Source organism: Haliaeetus albicilla, chromosome 22, assembly GCF_947461875.1.
Source record: "Haliaeetus albicilla chromosome 22, bHalAlb1.1, whole genome shotgun sequence".
In the NCBI taxonomy this organism is placed as follows: domain Eukaryota; kingdom Metazoa; phylum Chordata; class Aves; order Accipitriformes; family Accipitridae; genus Haliaeetus; species Haliaeetus albicilla.
The window spans coordinates 26,322,004-26,337,440 of record NC_091504.1 but is presented as its reverse complement, the minus strand read 5'-3'; the positions used below and the strand labels follow the sequence as shown (position 1 = coordinate 26,337,440).

The 15,437-nt window shown below is 41.9% G+C and overlaps 1 protein-coding gene across 1 annotated transcript; it reads right to left on the bottom strand.

Moving 5' to 3' along the window:
- Positions 1-547: 547 nt before the first annotated feature.
- Positions 548-14,945, bottom strand: LOC138690588 (interleukin-9 receptor-like). The gene is made up of 9 exons (XM_069810618.1): positions 14,322-14,945; positions 12,799-12,889; positions 12,296-12,404; positions 10,691-10,884; positions 9,852-9,988; positions 9,325-9,499; positions 8,968-9,082; positions 7,823-7,907; positions 548-7,321 (listed from the first exon to the last, which is right to left on the bottom strand). The coding sequence occupies exons 1-9, from the start codon at positions 14,379-14,381 to the stop codon at positions 6,773-6,775; spliced, it is 1,515 nt and encodes a 504-aa protein (XP_069666719.1). The 5' UTR covers positions 14,382-14,945; the 3' UTR covers positions 548-6,772.
- Between the last annotated feature and the right edge of the window lie 492 nt (positions 14,946-15,437).

Sequence of the window (15,437 nt, the reverse complement as noted above, 5' to 3'; positions counted from 1 at the left end):
CTGCAGCGGCAGGGGGAGCCGGCCAGGCGACCCAGCACAGGCAGTCCCCCACCACCCATCGGGCAGTTCCGCAGGCTCTGAAGAAAGTGGGCAGAGCCCGATGCTGGTAACAAGGTTCATTGACACTCCAGACAAGGTGAGGTGGTGACCCAGGTCCACACTTCAACCAGGGAGTCCAGGAGCAGCAGGGATGCTCTGACACAGGTCCGAGGTCTCTCTAGCAGGTACGGCTAGAAGCAAGGCTACAACATCGGTCCAGGGTCCATCCAGGAGTCAGGGACAGAGAGAAGACTGGAGACAAGCTACAACATCCACCCAAGGGGTCCATCCAAAATATAACCTACCTAAAGCCTAGGTCCAGAGGCCATCCGGGAAATGACACAGAAACAAAACTAAAGACAAATGATGTCACTGTCACGGTTTAACCCCAGCCAGCAACTAAGCAGCATGCAGCTGCCCACTTACTCCCCCCCTCCCCGCAATGGGATGGGGGAGAGAATCAGGAAAAAAAGTAAAACTTGTGGGTTGAGATATAGACAGTTTAATAAGACAGAAAGGAAGAAATAATAATGATAATTATGATGATGATAATAATAATATGACAATAATAATAATAATAGAAGATTTGGAATATACAAAACAAGTGATGCACAGTGCAATTGCTCACCACTTGCTGAGCAATGCCCAATTAGTTCCCGAGCAGCAATCTGTCCCACCTTGGCCAGCTCCCCCCAGTTTATATACTGGGCATGATGCCATATGCTCTGGAATATCCCGTTGGCCAGTCTGGGTCAGCTGTCCTGGCTGTGTCCCCTCCTAACTTATTGTGCCCTTCCAGCCTTCTTGCTGGCTGGGCGTGAGAAGCTGAAAAATCCTTGACTTAGTCTTAAACACTACTTAGCAACAACTGAAAACATCAGTGTGTTACCTACGTTATTCTCATACTGAATCTAAGACATAACACTATACCAGCTACTAGAAAGAAAATTATCTCAGCCAAAACCAGGACAGTCACTCAGGCCTAAATGGAGGTAAAATGGAGCTCCCAGGCCCTGGGCAGAGGATGTGAGTTCCAGGTGAGACTGGTCAGGCCAGTTAAGGCCTATTGTTGCACTTTAAGCTGTGACGCTAAGACACACTAGACACAGCAGTTCTCTCCATAGAGACATGTATTCCAGCTGTGTTCTCACTTAAGTATCTGAATCATATGGCTATGGAAAGCATTTCTGTAACTGACCGTACAGGTACAAAATCACATGTAGCTCTTTGGGTATTAGACCCAGAGAGATAAATTAATTTTTAATACACAGTTTGCAAATGCAAGCAACTATATTGCAGCAATAGGAAAACTTTGACTATAACAAACGTAAGAAGATCAGAGACAGGCATATTGTAAACAAACCCTAGACTTCTCAGTTCATGTACACAAGTTCCATTCAGATTGGCAAGTGACTTTCATGTCACTGGACTACATAGCCCCAGAAATATTGCTGAGCTGGCTCCATTTATTTCTTTAGAACTGGTCCAAGATTTCCCAGCCACGAAAGAATGCATCTCCCTCCCACAGAATGCTGATTAAATAACTAACTTCATCCTTATTTCCAGCAGACAAAAAAACTCAGTTTGGTGGTAGCAGCAGTGCAGATTTTAGGGCATGAAGGTAAGGGAAGGTGATGAGAGAGGGATCATTAGTCTTTAAATGGCATATATGATCTTTAGCTATGTAAAGAAGAAACTGGTATTAGGAGTCAAAAGGTTGTATTACCTATGTATTTGGCAGTGGTGCACCTCCTACTGCAATATATTGAGCTGTCAGAACCACTGTGCAAGCTATTGAAAACTAATCTCATGAAGTTGGGGTAACCAGTTCTGCACACTGAAACCAGGTGAGGCATGCTGCTGATTTATGTGAAAGCATTCTTAATTTTTTTTCTCTAGTACTGTGAATCTCATTCTGAATACATCTATTGTCTGGTTTTGAATGTAAAAGTATGTTATGAAAAAGTTTTCACTGAGCTGTCCACATTGATGCCCTGATTCCTTTCTTAAACTAATGCTTTATTTAGACTTGCCTATGCTTACGACTTTTTCAGCATTTGGCAGACCACGTTAGAAAAAGATAATACAAAAGACAACTCAGTACTTGCATTTAGACTGTAATGACTGTTACTTCTGCGCCCTGGCACTGCCTATATTAGGCCTCATATGAATCAGCTTGGCTCAAAAAGCCGTATTATGTTGGGCCTGCAGTACTATATGAATATAAACGTACTACTTCTAGACAGAGGCAAATACCGCATAATACTGGGCTGTTGTACATGCACATGATATCTAGAGCTGATGCTGTCACAGCATTTTGTGTGCTGCACTCCATACGCACTGAAAATAGGAAGTGTGTTGATCAGATCAATATGTTCACCAGCCCTAAAATGATAAGATTTGACATGGGGATTTTGTATTTTGTCAATTAATTTGGCTTCATGAGCATCAAAGAAGCAGCAATCGAAGTGCTGTAGTTTTGTGTTGCAACTTAATCCTTGGCTTGCATGTTGTTAAAACCAGACAAAGAAAAGCCCCTGTGTGTTCATTCCCTTTCCTAGCATAAAAAGAACATCCCCTCCTTTTTTCCAGTTATGATCACCAGTACATAAACATGTATGTTGTCAAATATTACAGTTCTTGCTTTATAACTAATAATATAGACCTCTGTACTTGATTAGCGCCTCTGTCTTCAGAATTGCTATGCCTCTAGCAGGAACAGATCTGCAGATTAGATTAAATTACTGAAGATTAAACAGATTATTTTCAATTTTGGGTGTTTTTACTGGCTACATGAGTGAACATGTGGATGGCTCTGTGAAAGAGCATACACTCTGCTGAAGGATGCTGGGACACTCAAGAGACTATGCTTGTCTGGAAAGGCCTGTGCTAATAGAGAAAGACTTCTGCAGCACAGGATTTATGACTCACAGGAGCACAGCAATACAGGAAAGATGGAGTGATAGGGCTGTGGAGCTGGAACTGACAGAGTTCACACTGGGCAGTTTGTAAGATGGCGCTGCTCTGAGTCTAACCAACATTCTCTATCCTTTGTTTACACAATAACCAAATTTAACAAAAGTAAACTAAAAAGAGCAAGTTTGTTTCTTTTTGGAATTACTCTCCTCCTATCTGCTTACTTAACCAGGAAAAGATTTATGGCTTTGTGGCTTTATTTGGCCATTGACTAATGGCAGTCTCAGGAAAAAAGATTGCTTTCACAAGCTTGGCTTCTGCACCTTTGAGCAGGCATTTGCAGATCAGTGATCTTGAGCCCTGAAGCTCAGGGCTGCCGGGCATGTTTCAGCATGCCAAACACCACTATTTGATGCTTGCATTTTGCTTTGATGCATTAGAAGCCACACTGTGAAGACAAGTCATCCTAACTGCGAGGGCACAACAGGTTGAGTGCTGTGTGTTAATGTTTGTGACTTGTTTGCTGCTCTTTCAAAATGAGTTTGTGTCAGTGCTGATACCTATACTGTTGAGAAACATGCAGTCTGATCTTCTTACCCCCTCGAAATGAGCATGCAGATGACTAAACAACAGAATGTCTGACAGAGATACAGCTGCTATCACTCAGTACTGGGAACACCAACACATCACCAGAGGTATAGCTATTGGGTGGGCACTAGCAGAACTATACTGGTACTCACATGCCATGGGATAGCTCACCATGCTGGTCCCCCTTGGCTTTATGAGCTGTAAAATATATCTTCACTCAGGAGCCGCCTTATCCCTTTTTCTGTTGCTAGTGGTAGCAGCAGCACTGGCTTAGTGCTTTGGTCTGCGAACTAGGAAGTGCATTTAGTTCTTCCCTCTCCTAGTTCTTCTGTAATGTTTTCAGACCAGCTTTTCCTAATGATTCATATAGTCAGTGTTTTCTAAACTAAAGTTCTTTCCAAAGCTCTCGGGCATTAACTTCTGAAAAATCAAAGTTGCATTAATTCCTCTGCTTTATTTACTTCTGAATAATCATAGCATTAGTTCTTCTACTTTATTCACTTTAAGGAGAAAAAAAAACCAAAACACAAAACAAACCCACAACTAAAAATCTTTGTCACAGAACATTTTCAACTCCTTAGCGGCTTACAAGCATTACTTAAATATCTTCTGAAATTGTTTCCTCTGACAAAACTCAACAGGAAGAAAAGAAAGGGGAAAATACTGGCCACTTTGTTCTGGTTGCAGATGATACATACAGCATACACTCCGTAGTCACAGGAAATGAAAGGCTTCAGAGGCTTGACCAGAGCCCACATTATGTCTCCTTACCAGATGGTAGTTCTCTGTCTTCCACTATATATATATTTTTATATATAAATATATAGAGAGATATAGATATATATCTCACACTTAGAAGGAAAACTCAGCGTTAGAATAGTTCAGAGATTCTGGAAGAAGCTGTGAAAAACCATAGCTTGAACCTAATACCAGCCTCAAGCATGACACAAAAAACCCCCGAACAAAAACCCTAAACAACAAAACCCAAAACACAAAGCAAAAGGACAGAACAATGGGCTTTTATGCACTGCTGTTCTAGAAAAATTGTAGTTTTTCACTGGCTGAAAAAAAATGAGGCTTTTACTGTTCCAAAGACCTAATTGTAAAGCAGAGGCATTTTGTTCTTTTTTTCTGGCTACAACAACATTGTCTATGGTACCTTTCCTCTTTGCACTTTTCCCATTTTATAAGTAGCTGCATAAAAGCAGAAGCAGCTCCAAGTTGTTAGAGTTTCACCTGGATAACCACTGATGCTGCAATATCATTTCAGCCCTTTAACCATCAGCCTGTCATCATCTCCAGACTCAGTTCTTACAGTCTTCCTGTCCTGGCCCAATGGACACAGACAGCAGCATCTTTGACTTTTCATTTCTCTCAAGTAATTTCCTACTACATTCAATCTCTCTATTTCCTTTTGCTTCTCTATCTCATTAAGTTTTGTGGTCTCCATTCCATAGCCTTACCTGCAGCTCCTTAATCACATCTGAATATAATTGTTCCCATTCTCCTTTTGCTAATATTACCAGTACAGAATACGTTGTTAGCTGAACAAGATTTTATGAAACTGGCTCAGTTTCTGTGCAAACATGTTCATAAGCAAGGGCTGTCAAGATCTGAGAGATTTAAGATACAACTGATCTGACAATTTCAGGAAGCATCACTCTAATTCCGAAGATTTGAAATTTGGGACACCAAATCAAGCCACAGTAGGGGGTCTAAAAGTTTGGCATCACCAAAATCCTTCAAGCATGTGGTCTTGTTTTACAGATTTTCTTCTCCAGAGGAAATTATAGCAACTGTTAATGACAATAACACCACATTCTTCTAACGCCATTAGGTTGTGGTATAGTATAAAAAGCACCCTTGAATATAGTTTTTACAAGATAAAAAGCACAAAGGAGTATAAAGGGGATATTTTTTTCAGATATCAGAAAAGCCCTTTGCTTACAACACTGAAAACAAATCACTGCTGGCACCTCCTGTGGCTGTCACACAAGTTGGGTGTAAACTCCCTATTCTTTTGCTGCTTTTCTCCCAGATGGAAGACTTCCCCCACTAGTTCTCTGGCTTAGCACATGTATTTCGGAAGGGTGTCTTGATCTACTTTGTTACTTATAACTGAAATCTTTCTTTGCATTGTCAAAACTGATCAGTGCTAACAGTCACCAGAGAGACAAGGGAAGCACTCCCAAAGCGGAGGGAATGAATGTGACTTGTATGCATGCACGTGCCAGCTAGTGTAGATGCACTTGCACACTTTTCAGTATGCTTGCTAAAACTGTTGAGCCCTTTACATCTAGGAGATGTAAATGAGAGTCCAGGAATCTGCTTGGTGGGTAATCAATCATATATAGGATTTTCTGTGTCTAGGGCAGAAAGTAAACTGCCAGAGATTCAGCTCAAAGTTTGTACCTGTTGAGCAGATAGGCAAAGGACTTGTCAATTCTGGAGAAATAATAAAAGCCCTGGAAAGGCAGTGGGCCTGTCCTGTTTTGTAATTAAATAAAGCTCATTTGTGCTATTTTTGCTTTTCACCTTTCTCCATTAGATCAGCCCAGCCACTTAACCTTGGAATAAATTTTTGTTAAAATCAAAGCAGTACATGGGGCTTAATTACTGCAAAATAAAAAGTTACAGCCATTCAGGATAATAAAGAACAAGGCCCACTGCCTGATTATCTTTAAATAGTGCAATTATAAATTCTGATGAAATAAAGAACAATTTGAAGTCATCAATATCATATTAAAAAGCAAAATTACCCTCTTTAGCAAAAATTGTTTATCATGGTTTTATGAAAAAATGTACATAGTTTTAAAATAACAATGGAGTTTAAATCATGGTTCAGCACATTGCAAATATTGCTGCTTTTGAGAGGCACAGAATTGCAATAACTCTTTTTGAGGAAAAACAGCAGGTCTGCTACTGCTTCCTTAGACTAGGGGGTTGCTGGACTTCTGCTACTGCCAGGAGGTTAATATAGGGAAGGGCATGGTCAAGTGTCTCCTGAGACAGCCGATGTTGCTAGAGTCAGGCCTTGCCATGCCTGTAGGGGTAGTATTTGCTAGCCAGAGGAGTTGGTCCCAATCTTCTTCTGAAGTACAGAAATTGAGGATTTACCTAAAAATGCTACGTGTGTGTAATTGTCTGCACAGTCACCGTTTAAGCCACTTGGGAAGACAGTGTTGGGAAGGTGAGAGGACAGCACAAAAACCTTTGCAGGCAGTATTCCTCAGGGAAGGTCACTCTGATCATTCTGATGTTTGACAAGACTATTACCTTTGGAGAGCTTCAGTAGTTCAGCAGAAATCAAACCTGTGGTATCATTGTCACACAAGGTACAATAGTCACTGCTGCTGAAGGACACATTTGCTATCTCTAAAGATTCCTGAAGCATAAGGAAGTCACCCTTTCCATACTGTGAGTGAGGGGGATAATTCCTTCCCATGCTAGGGATCTCAAGGTTGGCTTTAATTATTTCAGAGATTTTCAGGCCAACTGTATCATCTGCATGGTTTTGTGCAAACAATATTCCCAGCCTCACTTCTGTCTCTTCTGCTCTTACATACCTGCTGGGAACATACTGCTGGCTTGGACCTGAGGCAAATACAAAGTTTTCTTCTGCAGCAATCAGATTTGTGCTTTCCATAGTTTTCAAGGAGATCTGGGAAATCAGTTCTTGGGTGTTTAGCTCAGAAACTCCATCTGCAGTCACTTTGTTTGAGTTCCTGGCCTCTTCTCTTCCAAGTTGGCTACAAGCCTCGTTAGGTCCAACCCAGTCCTAGTGAAAGGATCAATAAGTTCAGGACATTTTGCTTAGAGTTGGAGTTTGCAGTATAACTCTTCTTTCTATATGGCTTTGGCACAATAATCCAGAGATTTAGTGCAAATCTACTGGGCAAAGTTAGAGTAATAGGGTAGAGAATCCAGCTGCTAGTTTCACAAGATGTCACAAGAAATTTTCAAGATTTTACCTCCAGAACATACTGCAGCTGCTTGTATTGCTTTGTCTTTGCAAAGACAGGGTGCACCTTTCATGTTCAGCATGGATAGGGAGTGACTGATGGGAGGGGTTTTATTTCTGAGGACAGAGAAACTGGACAGAAGCTCTGGTGGTTTAGCTGGTATGTGGAGGCAGGAAACTGAGAAACTATAAACTCCCAGGAAGACTGGAACCATGTGTCAGTAATCCTGCTCAGGAGCTAGAATGATTAATCCCAGAAAAAAAGTCTTCCTCTCATGAACTGAGGGTCATAAGAAAGAAATGAAACTTACTTCTTACCTTAAAATTCCCATTGTGCAGATTATAGAGTGGCTGAAAGAAAGCAGCTGGCGTGGGAATGTTAAAGCAGGAGAGGCTTTTTGCCCTGAAGTGAGAAAACAACACTTAAAATAAAAAAAACAGACAATTTTTTCTGTATTCTGTCTTTATGATACAGCACACTGATTAGATGAAAGCCCCACACTTACGCTAGAAAGATTGCACGAGAAGCCCATTTCACATGGTTTCTGACATCTCGTGCAATTGTTTTCTGCCTCCTGTGCATGCATTTAAAATTTCTAGCCTGAAGCATAGTCTTAAAAGTTTCTGAGGAATGCTATATGCTGCAAACTCAGTACTAGTCTATTACTCATTATATGCACCGAGCTATTTCTACATTTGTTTAGCAACTTATTTGAGCTAAACCACTGTTTCTGGAAATGTTTTAGAGAGTTCTAGTTTCAGTACATTTAGACAGAGAAATTCTGCCAGACATCCTAGTCCCTTTGTTATCAAGTCTATCCTGTAAAAATATTTTATCATGTATTCTGTTTCTCTAAGAGTGCTATGTATACGGAGCATAATAATGTATGTCAAGGCAGAAAAGGAAGAGGTAGGAGATTTACCTTTGCTCTGCCAGCATAAAAAATTGCAGAGGATGGTTGAACCAAGGTTCTAGAAACACTTTTTTCTCCATACAACTTGGTCCCAGAACCTAAGAAACACTGAATCTGAGTCAGTGTAGTTTGCCTATATTGGTATTTTATATACTGACTACCGCCAGGTATGTCACAAGTAGCTTCAAATTGACATCAGTTTAACCAGCTTTACAGATTGCTGTGTGCTTGCACTTTTGATTTATCTACATGGAACTCAACAAAAAAATTTCCATTGGTTTAAATTTCTTTAACTCCAAGACACCCTCAACGTTGAGCTTTAGCTGAGTTTGGGTGCTACAAAAGCACTTGGTCTCCTTAAGGATCCCATAGTGGGTCATTAACTATCATCAGCCAAGGAATGTCATGTCCCAAGACTGTCAAAAGAGCTTTTGAAGACGGTTGAATCTGTGCAGGAGAAACAGGATGCAAAAGGGATATAAGGACACTTGATTTACCCTCTTCAGGCTATAAAGATCAAGGGGAACTTAATGAAAAACTGTAACATACCTTGAAGAAAGCTTGCAGTTCCAACATAAATAGAGTAGAGTGCCAAAACTCAGAGGAATGAACAAGAACTGCATAGTTCTGGTATTTAGGATCTTTTCAGACAGTTTTGGTACACCTAGGAAAAGAATCAGCACAAAAATAATTGAGCAAATGTCTGGAAGTCAAGATAGAAACCCAAGGAACCGAGCAATGCAAATGAAACAGGCTCCTAAAGACCTCAAGGAAAGTGATTTGACTACAAAAACTTGAAGGAAGCTGGTTCTGATTTGAAAAGCTTCATTTTACCAGGTATCTTCCCTTTTTTGGACCATGGACATGAAAAGACATTAATTAAGGTAAAAATAACAATCTTTGTACCTGCTCTTTGAAACACTGTTGTCTTGCTCCACTCACTCCACTGACTATGGTACGAATCCTCATTTTCAGAAATTTTGCAGCGAACTCGTGCAATGTAAGCAATGCCACTGCGAAGCTCTGTGGCTTCAATTTCTATCTGTGGCAGTGAACTGGGTGGTGTCTTGTTCAATGCGATCTGCAAAATATTACAAACAATTTCTCTTAACAAGGCCAGGCAAAGGGATGGTCTTTTAAATACTCCTGTCCCCACACACACACCCTGGCCCCCCTTTTCTTTTCCAAATCCTCTTTTCTTGGATGCAAGAAGAGGGCCTACATGACGATGGATGACTTCTGAATGCAGGGTTCAGGAGAAGAAGATTGAGCAATCTTCAGTATTGATGTTTTATATAAAATCTTTCAGCCTTGATGTGGGAAACCAGGAAGGCCAGCTTAAAACAGCCAGCTCCCAGAAGGCCCTGAGCTGAGTGGCAAGGCCACTGCACCCGAAGAGCAAGGCAGTATCAGTGTGTGCCTCATCCAGTTACCTCCCAGGACATGCTGTACTCCTTATACTGCAACTCATACTGAAGAATGTCAGCGAGATACCAAGGCACACTCCACCATATCTGACACTTGCTGGCAGTGGCGTTGCTCTGGATGTTCAAAGGTGGATCAAGTTTTACTGCAAACAGAGAGGTAGGGTTTTTCACAATATTTGGGACATGAACACCACAAAAGGAGATGCATGATACTAGGCTGACTAAAGTCTTTGAAGATAAAGCTGGGTCTAAAGAGTGATACCAAGACCAGCAGTAGACCAAATTAGCTTACGGGGTAGGTCAGAACAGCTATGGAACTGACATAAATTAATGATAACTCAGATAGACCCAGGGATAGTCCTGCAAGCAAAGAACCACTCCTGGTCTGCTTTTCCAACATACCACTAATATAGACAGTCTCTGAGATTTCAAATACTAGAGCATTTCTCTGAAGTACCAGGCCATAGGACATTGAATTAGATCCATGACTTTGATTCCTCATGACTTCATTTCTTAGGAAAAAACCCCAACAATAGAGGCAATCCAGTTGTACATTATCCACAGCACAAGAAATCATGATGCAGATGAGAAGTATACTTGAAAGGTGTTCCAGAGCCAGCCCTCTCTGAAGTCCTGGAAAAGTCAGAATGGAGAGACACTGGGACTGCGTCCTTATTGATGAAGTCCACATAGTGCACTCTCCAGGGATGGGCAGTGGGGCTTGTTTCCACTATTTTCCCTCACTGTCTTTGAGAGTGAGTAACCCTTTGTTAGAGAGCATATCAGACCTACCCCAAAGCTGCTAGGCAGAGCCTCAGCTCTCAGCTGCCCTGGTTCATACTTACTGTGCTTGCGGGGATTGTACTCTGGAAAGGTAATGTACGTGTGATTACGTCCAAAGAAGTTGCCTTGGAGGGAGACTCTATAACCATCTGTTTCCAAGATCTGGCTGGCTAAATGGATTGTGCAGTGGTACTGATTCTGCATGCTCTCTGTGGCAGTCAGTTTGCAGCTGGCATTGTGGCCCTTTGACCAGAGGCTGGAAGAATAAAAGGGCTGAAAGTTTCTTTTCAGTCACATGATTAAGTGCTTTTCAGTTTATGAAAGATGGGTAGCAGCTTAGCACAGCACCGCATTTTGGAAGAACATGAACCTCTTTAGTGCAGACAGCAGAGAAAGCAATGCTGAAGCTGGCTGGGCAGCAGGGTTGAAGAGGGAGGAGGGAGACACCTTTCATAACCTCACTGCTGAGACCACCAAACCTCCCAGGAGCTGCCCCCTGCTCCCTCTGAAAGTGAAAGCGCTGCTGTGTGTTGCTGCCAGGAAAGCAGCTGGTGTAGGGGGGTAGGAGTGGGTGGACAGTTAGTTACAAGTGCACAGCACAGAGCTAACAAGTTGTACATTAAAGCCTCTACTGACAGCAAAACATGTCAGAGGTTGGTTTGCTGTTTGTTTGTGGGTTTGTTTTTTTTTAATAGTCACAAGCTTCAGCACAGCATAACAGGACAAATGACAGAGAACATCATCTTGGGGAAATAGCTCCAAAGAACAGTCTTCTATTACTAAATTATCTAATATAGCCATTTATTAGCAAGTATTTCATGTTGCATGTGACCCCACAATAAACTGGGATACCACAGTTTATCAGCTTGGCATTTTTTCATAGATGTAAAATCCAATGTCATTAAGAGTTAGGCTATTTTTGACTTAACCTTACCAGAACATATGAAGCATCTAATGTCAGCGTGGCTTACCCTCGTGTAATAGTTCACTAGTTATTGGTAGTCAAGACAACATTATTACATAATCTAAACCACATTCATCTCAAGTTAGCATATCACAATGCTTATTATCCCATCACCTAGCAAACTATTCACCCGATTTCTTCTCTTAGAGGAAAAATTATTCACGTAATACTCTAAACCTGGTATTAAAGCTTATATCTCACTGGACTTTCGAAATCCTTTTGTGCATGTATATATATATATTAACTAATTTAGATTAAACCACTAGGGTTTAATTTCTAGGCAACAAGACAAGAAGTGGTTAGAAATTGATTAGGCAGCTTCCTGTGGGATGGGCTCTGAAAGTCCCCAGATCATGGGGAGCAGAGGCTGGGATGGGAAGGCTCTCTGTGCTGAGAGGCCCCTGCCTGAAGGGGACACTGGACAGGTAGACAGACTGCCCTGAGCCAGCATGAGATCACACAGTTGCGTGTGCTGGACTTCTGCTGCACCCCCAAGGCTGTGGGCCCACAAAAGGGTGCAGAGGGAGCAGCTTCGGAGGCATCCCCTCTATGGGGCGATGAGGAGGCAGAGCTAGCTGTGCCACGGGTCTCCACTGCAGAGGGGACAAAGCCCACAGCCAGGCCCCATCTCTGCTCTTCTGCACTCTCCTGCCCGTGCCAGGGCCAGGGCTGCCACAGACAGCTCTTGGTGCGCATCTCTTACTTGGTGAAATGCAGGTGGAAAGGTCCATTGCCCACGGGCTCCTCCGTTGCCCACATGCAGCTCACAGTAGTCACGTAGTTATTCAGGCAGCTCAGGCTGCCGGGGAACTCTGCAGAGGAAGGAGACCAGAGCTGCATTCGTGTATCACCTGATGAAGCCTTGCTCGGTATATCAAATGCATTATGTGCTAGTGCTTTCTTTACTGACACCTCATCTATCCTTCCTCGTGACATTCTTCCTCTCTTGTACTGCACTTCACTGCATGAGATGAGTGTAAGATATAAGGGCAGGGACCTTGGGCAGTGGCTATGTTTTTTCTGTTGCCCAGCTTGTCCGGTATGTGCCCAGTTCCCTAGGCCTGACATTGCCAGCCAGCTGTCCTGGTTCCTAGGAAAGGGCAGTGACGAGATCTTGCATTGCATACTTTAGAGTCTGTGAATGAAAAATGAGCACATTCATGTGCCTCTCTTCCCACAGTGGACCTATTCCAGATCTCCTCTTACCTCTCCCTCTTCCTCCACCAAAGAACAGCACAGCAGTAATGCACAGCTGGAGGCCCAGCTGCCACACATCTCCTCCCATTCCAGACAGTATCTAAAACAGAACAATTGTTAGAAGCAGTTTTGTCAGTATTTGTACCAGGAGGTTGAATCTTTAGCTACATGCTTCTCCCAGCTCTGACATAAGCTGACCTTGACTCTGTCAGACAGGGCACCAGCTCAGCTTTATTATTTCTTCTATAGGAACTCTACTTCTCATGGTAGTAAATAGTACTTTGCACAGGAATCTAAAGCACCAGCTGCCTGAAAGGAAATCTTTAACTCCTGTGATTTTATCAGGGGCGGGGGGGGGGTGGGGGTGGGGGGGGTGGTGTTCTATCTTTCCTTCTTCCTGCATTTTTTGGCATCTGATTTATGACATTTTAAGAGCAGTAGAGAGCTGCAGTGGGTTGGAACAAATGTTCATATTTCCCTGTATCATGTTTCTTACTGTAACGAAAACCAGATGCTTAGAGAAAACTGTAGCAATAGAGGAAGCATAGATATTCTTCTCTGAGAACATTCTCAGCCTCCAGATACTTGCAGCTCAGGGGCCTCCCAGACCAGACAAAACTTCTGCATATTCAAGACTTCAATAGTTTTTTCTGTCATGAGCTTGTCCACCACCAGTAGTCACCTGCTGAAAGCCACCTACAGCACAAACACTGCTGCCTGCCTTTAATGATGGTTCTTTTTTATCTTGAGGGAGTTGAGTAACTGGTCTTCTGCACCTCCCTTTTCTCTTCACTAGAAGAACACTTGCTTGTCATGCTGGTGTCACAAAACTTTTGAGAGAGCCTTTCTTCAAGCCACTTGGACTTGTCCTGAGCCAGTGTGAAAGGCTGTGAGGTCAGGAACAAAAACTGTTCTATCCTACAGATTTTTTGTTTTAGAAATTCACCCATTTTGTATCTGAACAAAATAAAGACCTAACATAATTTTCTCTCTCTCTCAGACACACAAACACACATACACAAGAAGCTAAAATTCCAAGCAGATAACCTAGTTGCTCATCTGCAGTGTGGGAATCTTGGGGTCATATTTCCTTCTCATAAGTATTTCCTTGCTGTAAAAAAAACAAAAACAAAAACCAAACCAAAAAACCCAACCTCCAAAAGACAGAAACAGAGGGAATAGCTGATATGCTCCTGGTCAAAGCACTCATTTAGGATATAGAATACTTAGGGCCTAGTTGTTACTTAATTTACTGAAGGATGGTGGAAGGATATTTGAAGTGTATCTATCTTCTGCAATATGGAACACTATCTCTCTACAAGGTTATGCTGGACTCCTCTTTCTTTTTAACCAGAAATTCCATTCTGTGAAGTCTTTCCTAATAAAGTTTTCATTTTAAATGATATTTTCATTAAAATTCTCTGATTTTATGATTTTCCAACAAAGTTTAATATGAAGAATCCTGACCTGATCTACTCAGCAATATACAGTGTTTTTTAAAGATGCTTTCAGTTTGCAATATTTGCCATTACCTTAACACAGCAAACGAGCCCAGCACCTCTGCAGGTAGTGTGCTGCTCTAAGGAGCCCATGACTCAGCCTGGAACTCAGAAAAGATGGAGCGAGTTTGTAGACAGAGACCACTAATAAATATAGACAAAAACAGTTACTTGAAAAACTCAAAAAATGTTGGAGGAACACTGTTTGCACTGCTTGACAAGCATGGACACGGAACTGAGCTCTAGGGCTGGGGTAACGAGAGACTGTGAGAATGATCTGTCTTGAAAGAGCTTGGCTTAGTTATTGCAAAAAAGAAAAAAAAAAAACACCCAACCAAAATTTGCCAGGGGTTATGATCCCTCTTTCAGAAGAAGCTGGGGAAAAGGGAGGGAGAAGTGTCAGGATAGGACAACCACTAAGTACAGCATTAGCACAAGACCAAATGAGTATAGCCTGGCTATAGAATAAGATTGTGGTTTCTAATCAACAAAGGGTCTGAAGTAGTCTTGAATAGGAGTCAGTGAGAAAGAGCCTATGCTTAGCAAGGATTGTGGTATTTCAATTATTAGGATTGTTTTCCTGAAGGGATTACATGATCTGATGTGATCAACAGTAGCAGGAGCTGGACTCCATGCCCAAGTGTATCCTTCCAGTCCCAGATTTCACAAAGCAAGACAGCAGCATCCACATATCAACATCTTTCCTATAATTATGCCTGCTTATGGTGTCCCTTTTCTGAATTAAATAGTAAAATAATTACAATGTTTCAAAAACTGACAAAGAGAAAAGGAATCTTTCTGGGTTCCACTTCACCACCTCTTCATTTATGTTTTATTTTTTTGTAAATATCCTGTTTTGCTGCAGACCTTCTTCAGAGTGGGGGTTGAGAGGAAGTGTCACCATTAGCTGATTTTAGCTGAGGGAGGCTGGGAGGCATGAAGTCTCTCCTGCTTATCATTCTAATCAGGGTTGCATACGATCTCTGTGATAAACACAGTAAGACTGACTAAATATGAAATAGAGAGAGCTGCATTAAGTAGAATTATACATGTGCTTACAAGAACTTGTTCAGGCACACAAACAAACAAACATAGGACAAGATATATTTCCAGAATATTTCCAGGTAATTGCTACTAATTTGAGAAACT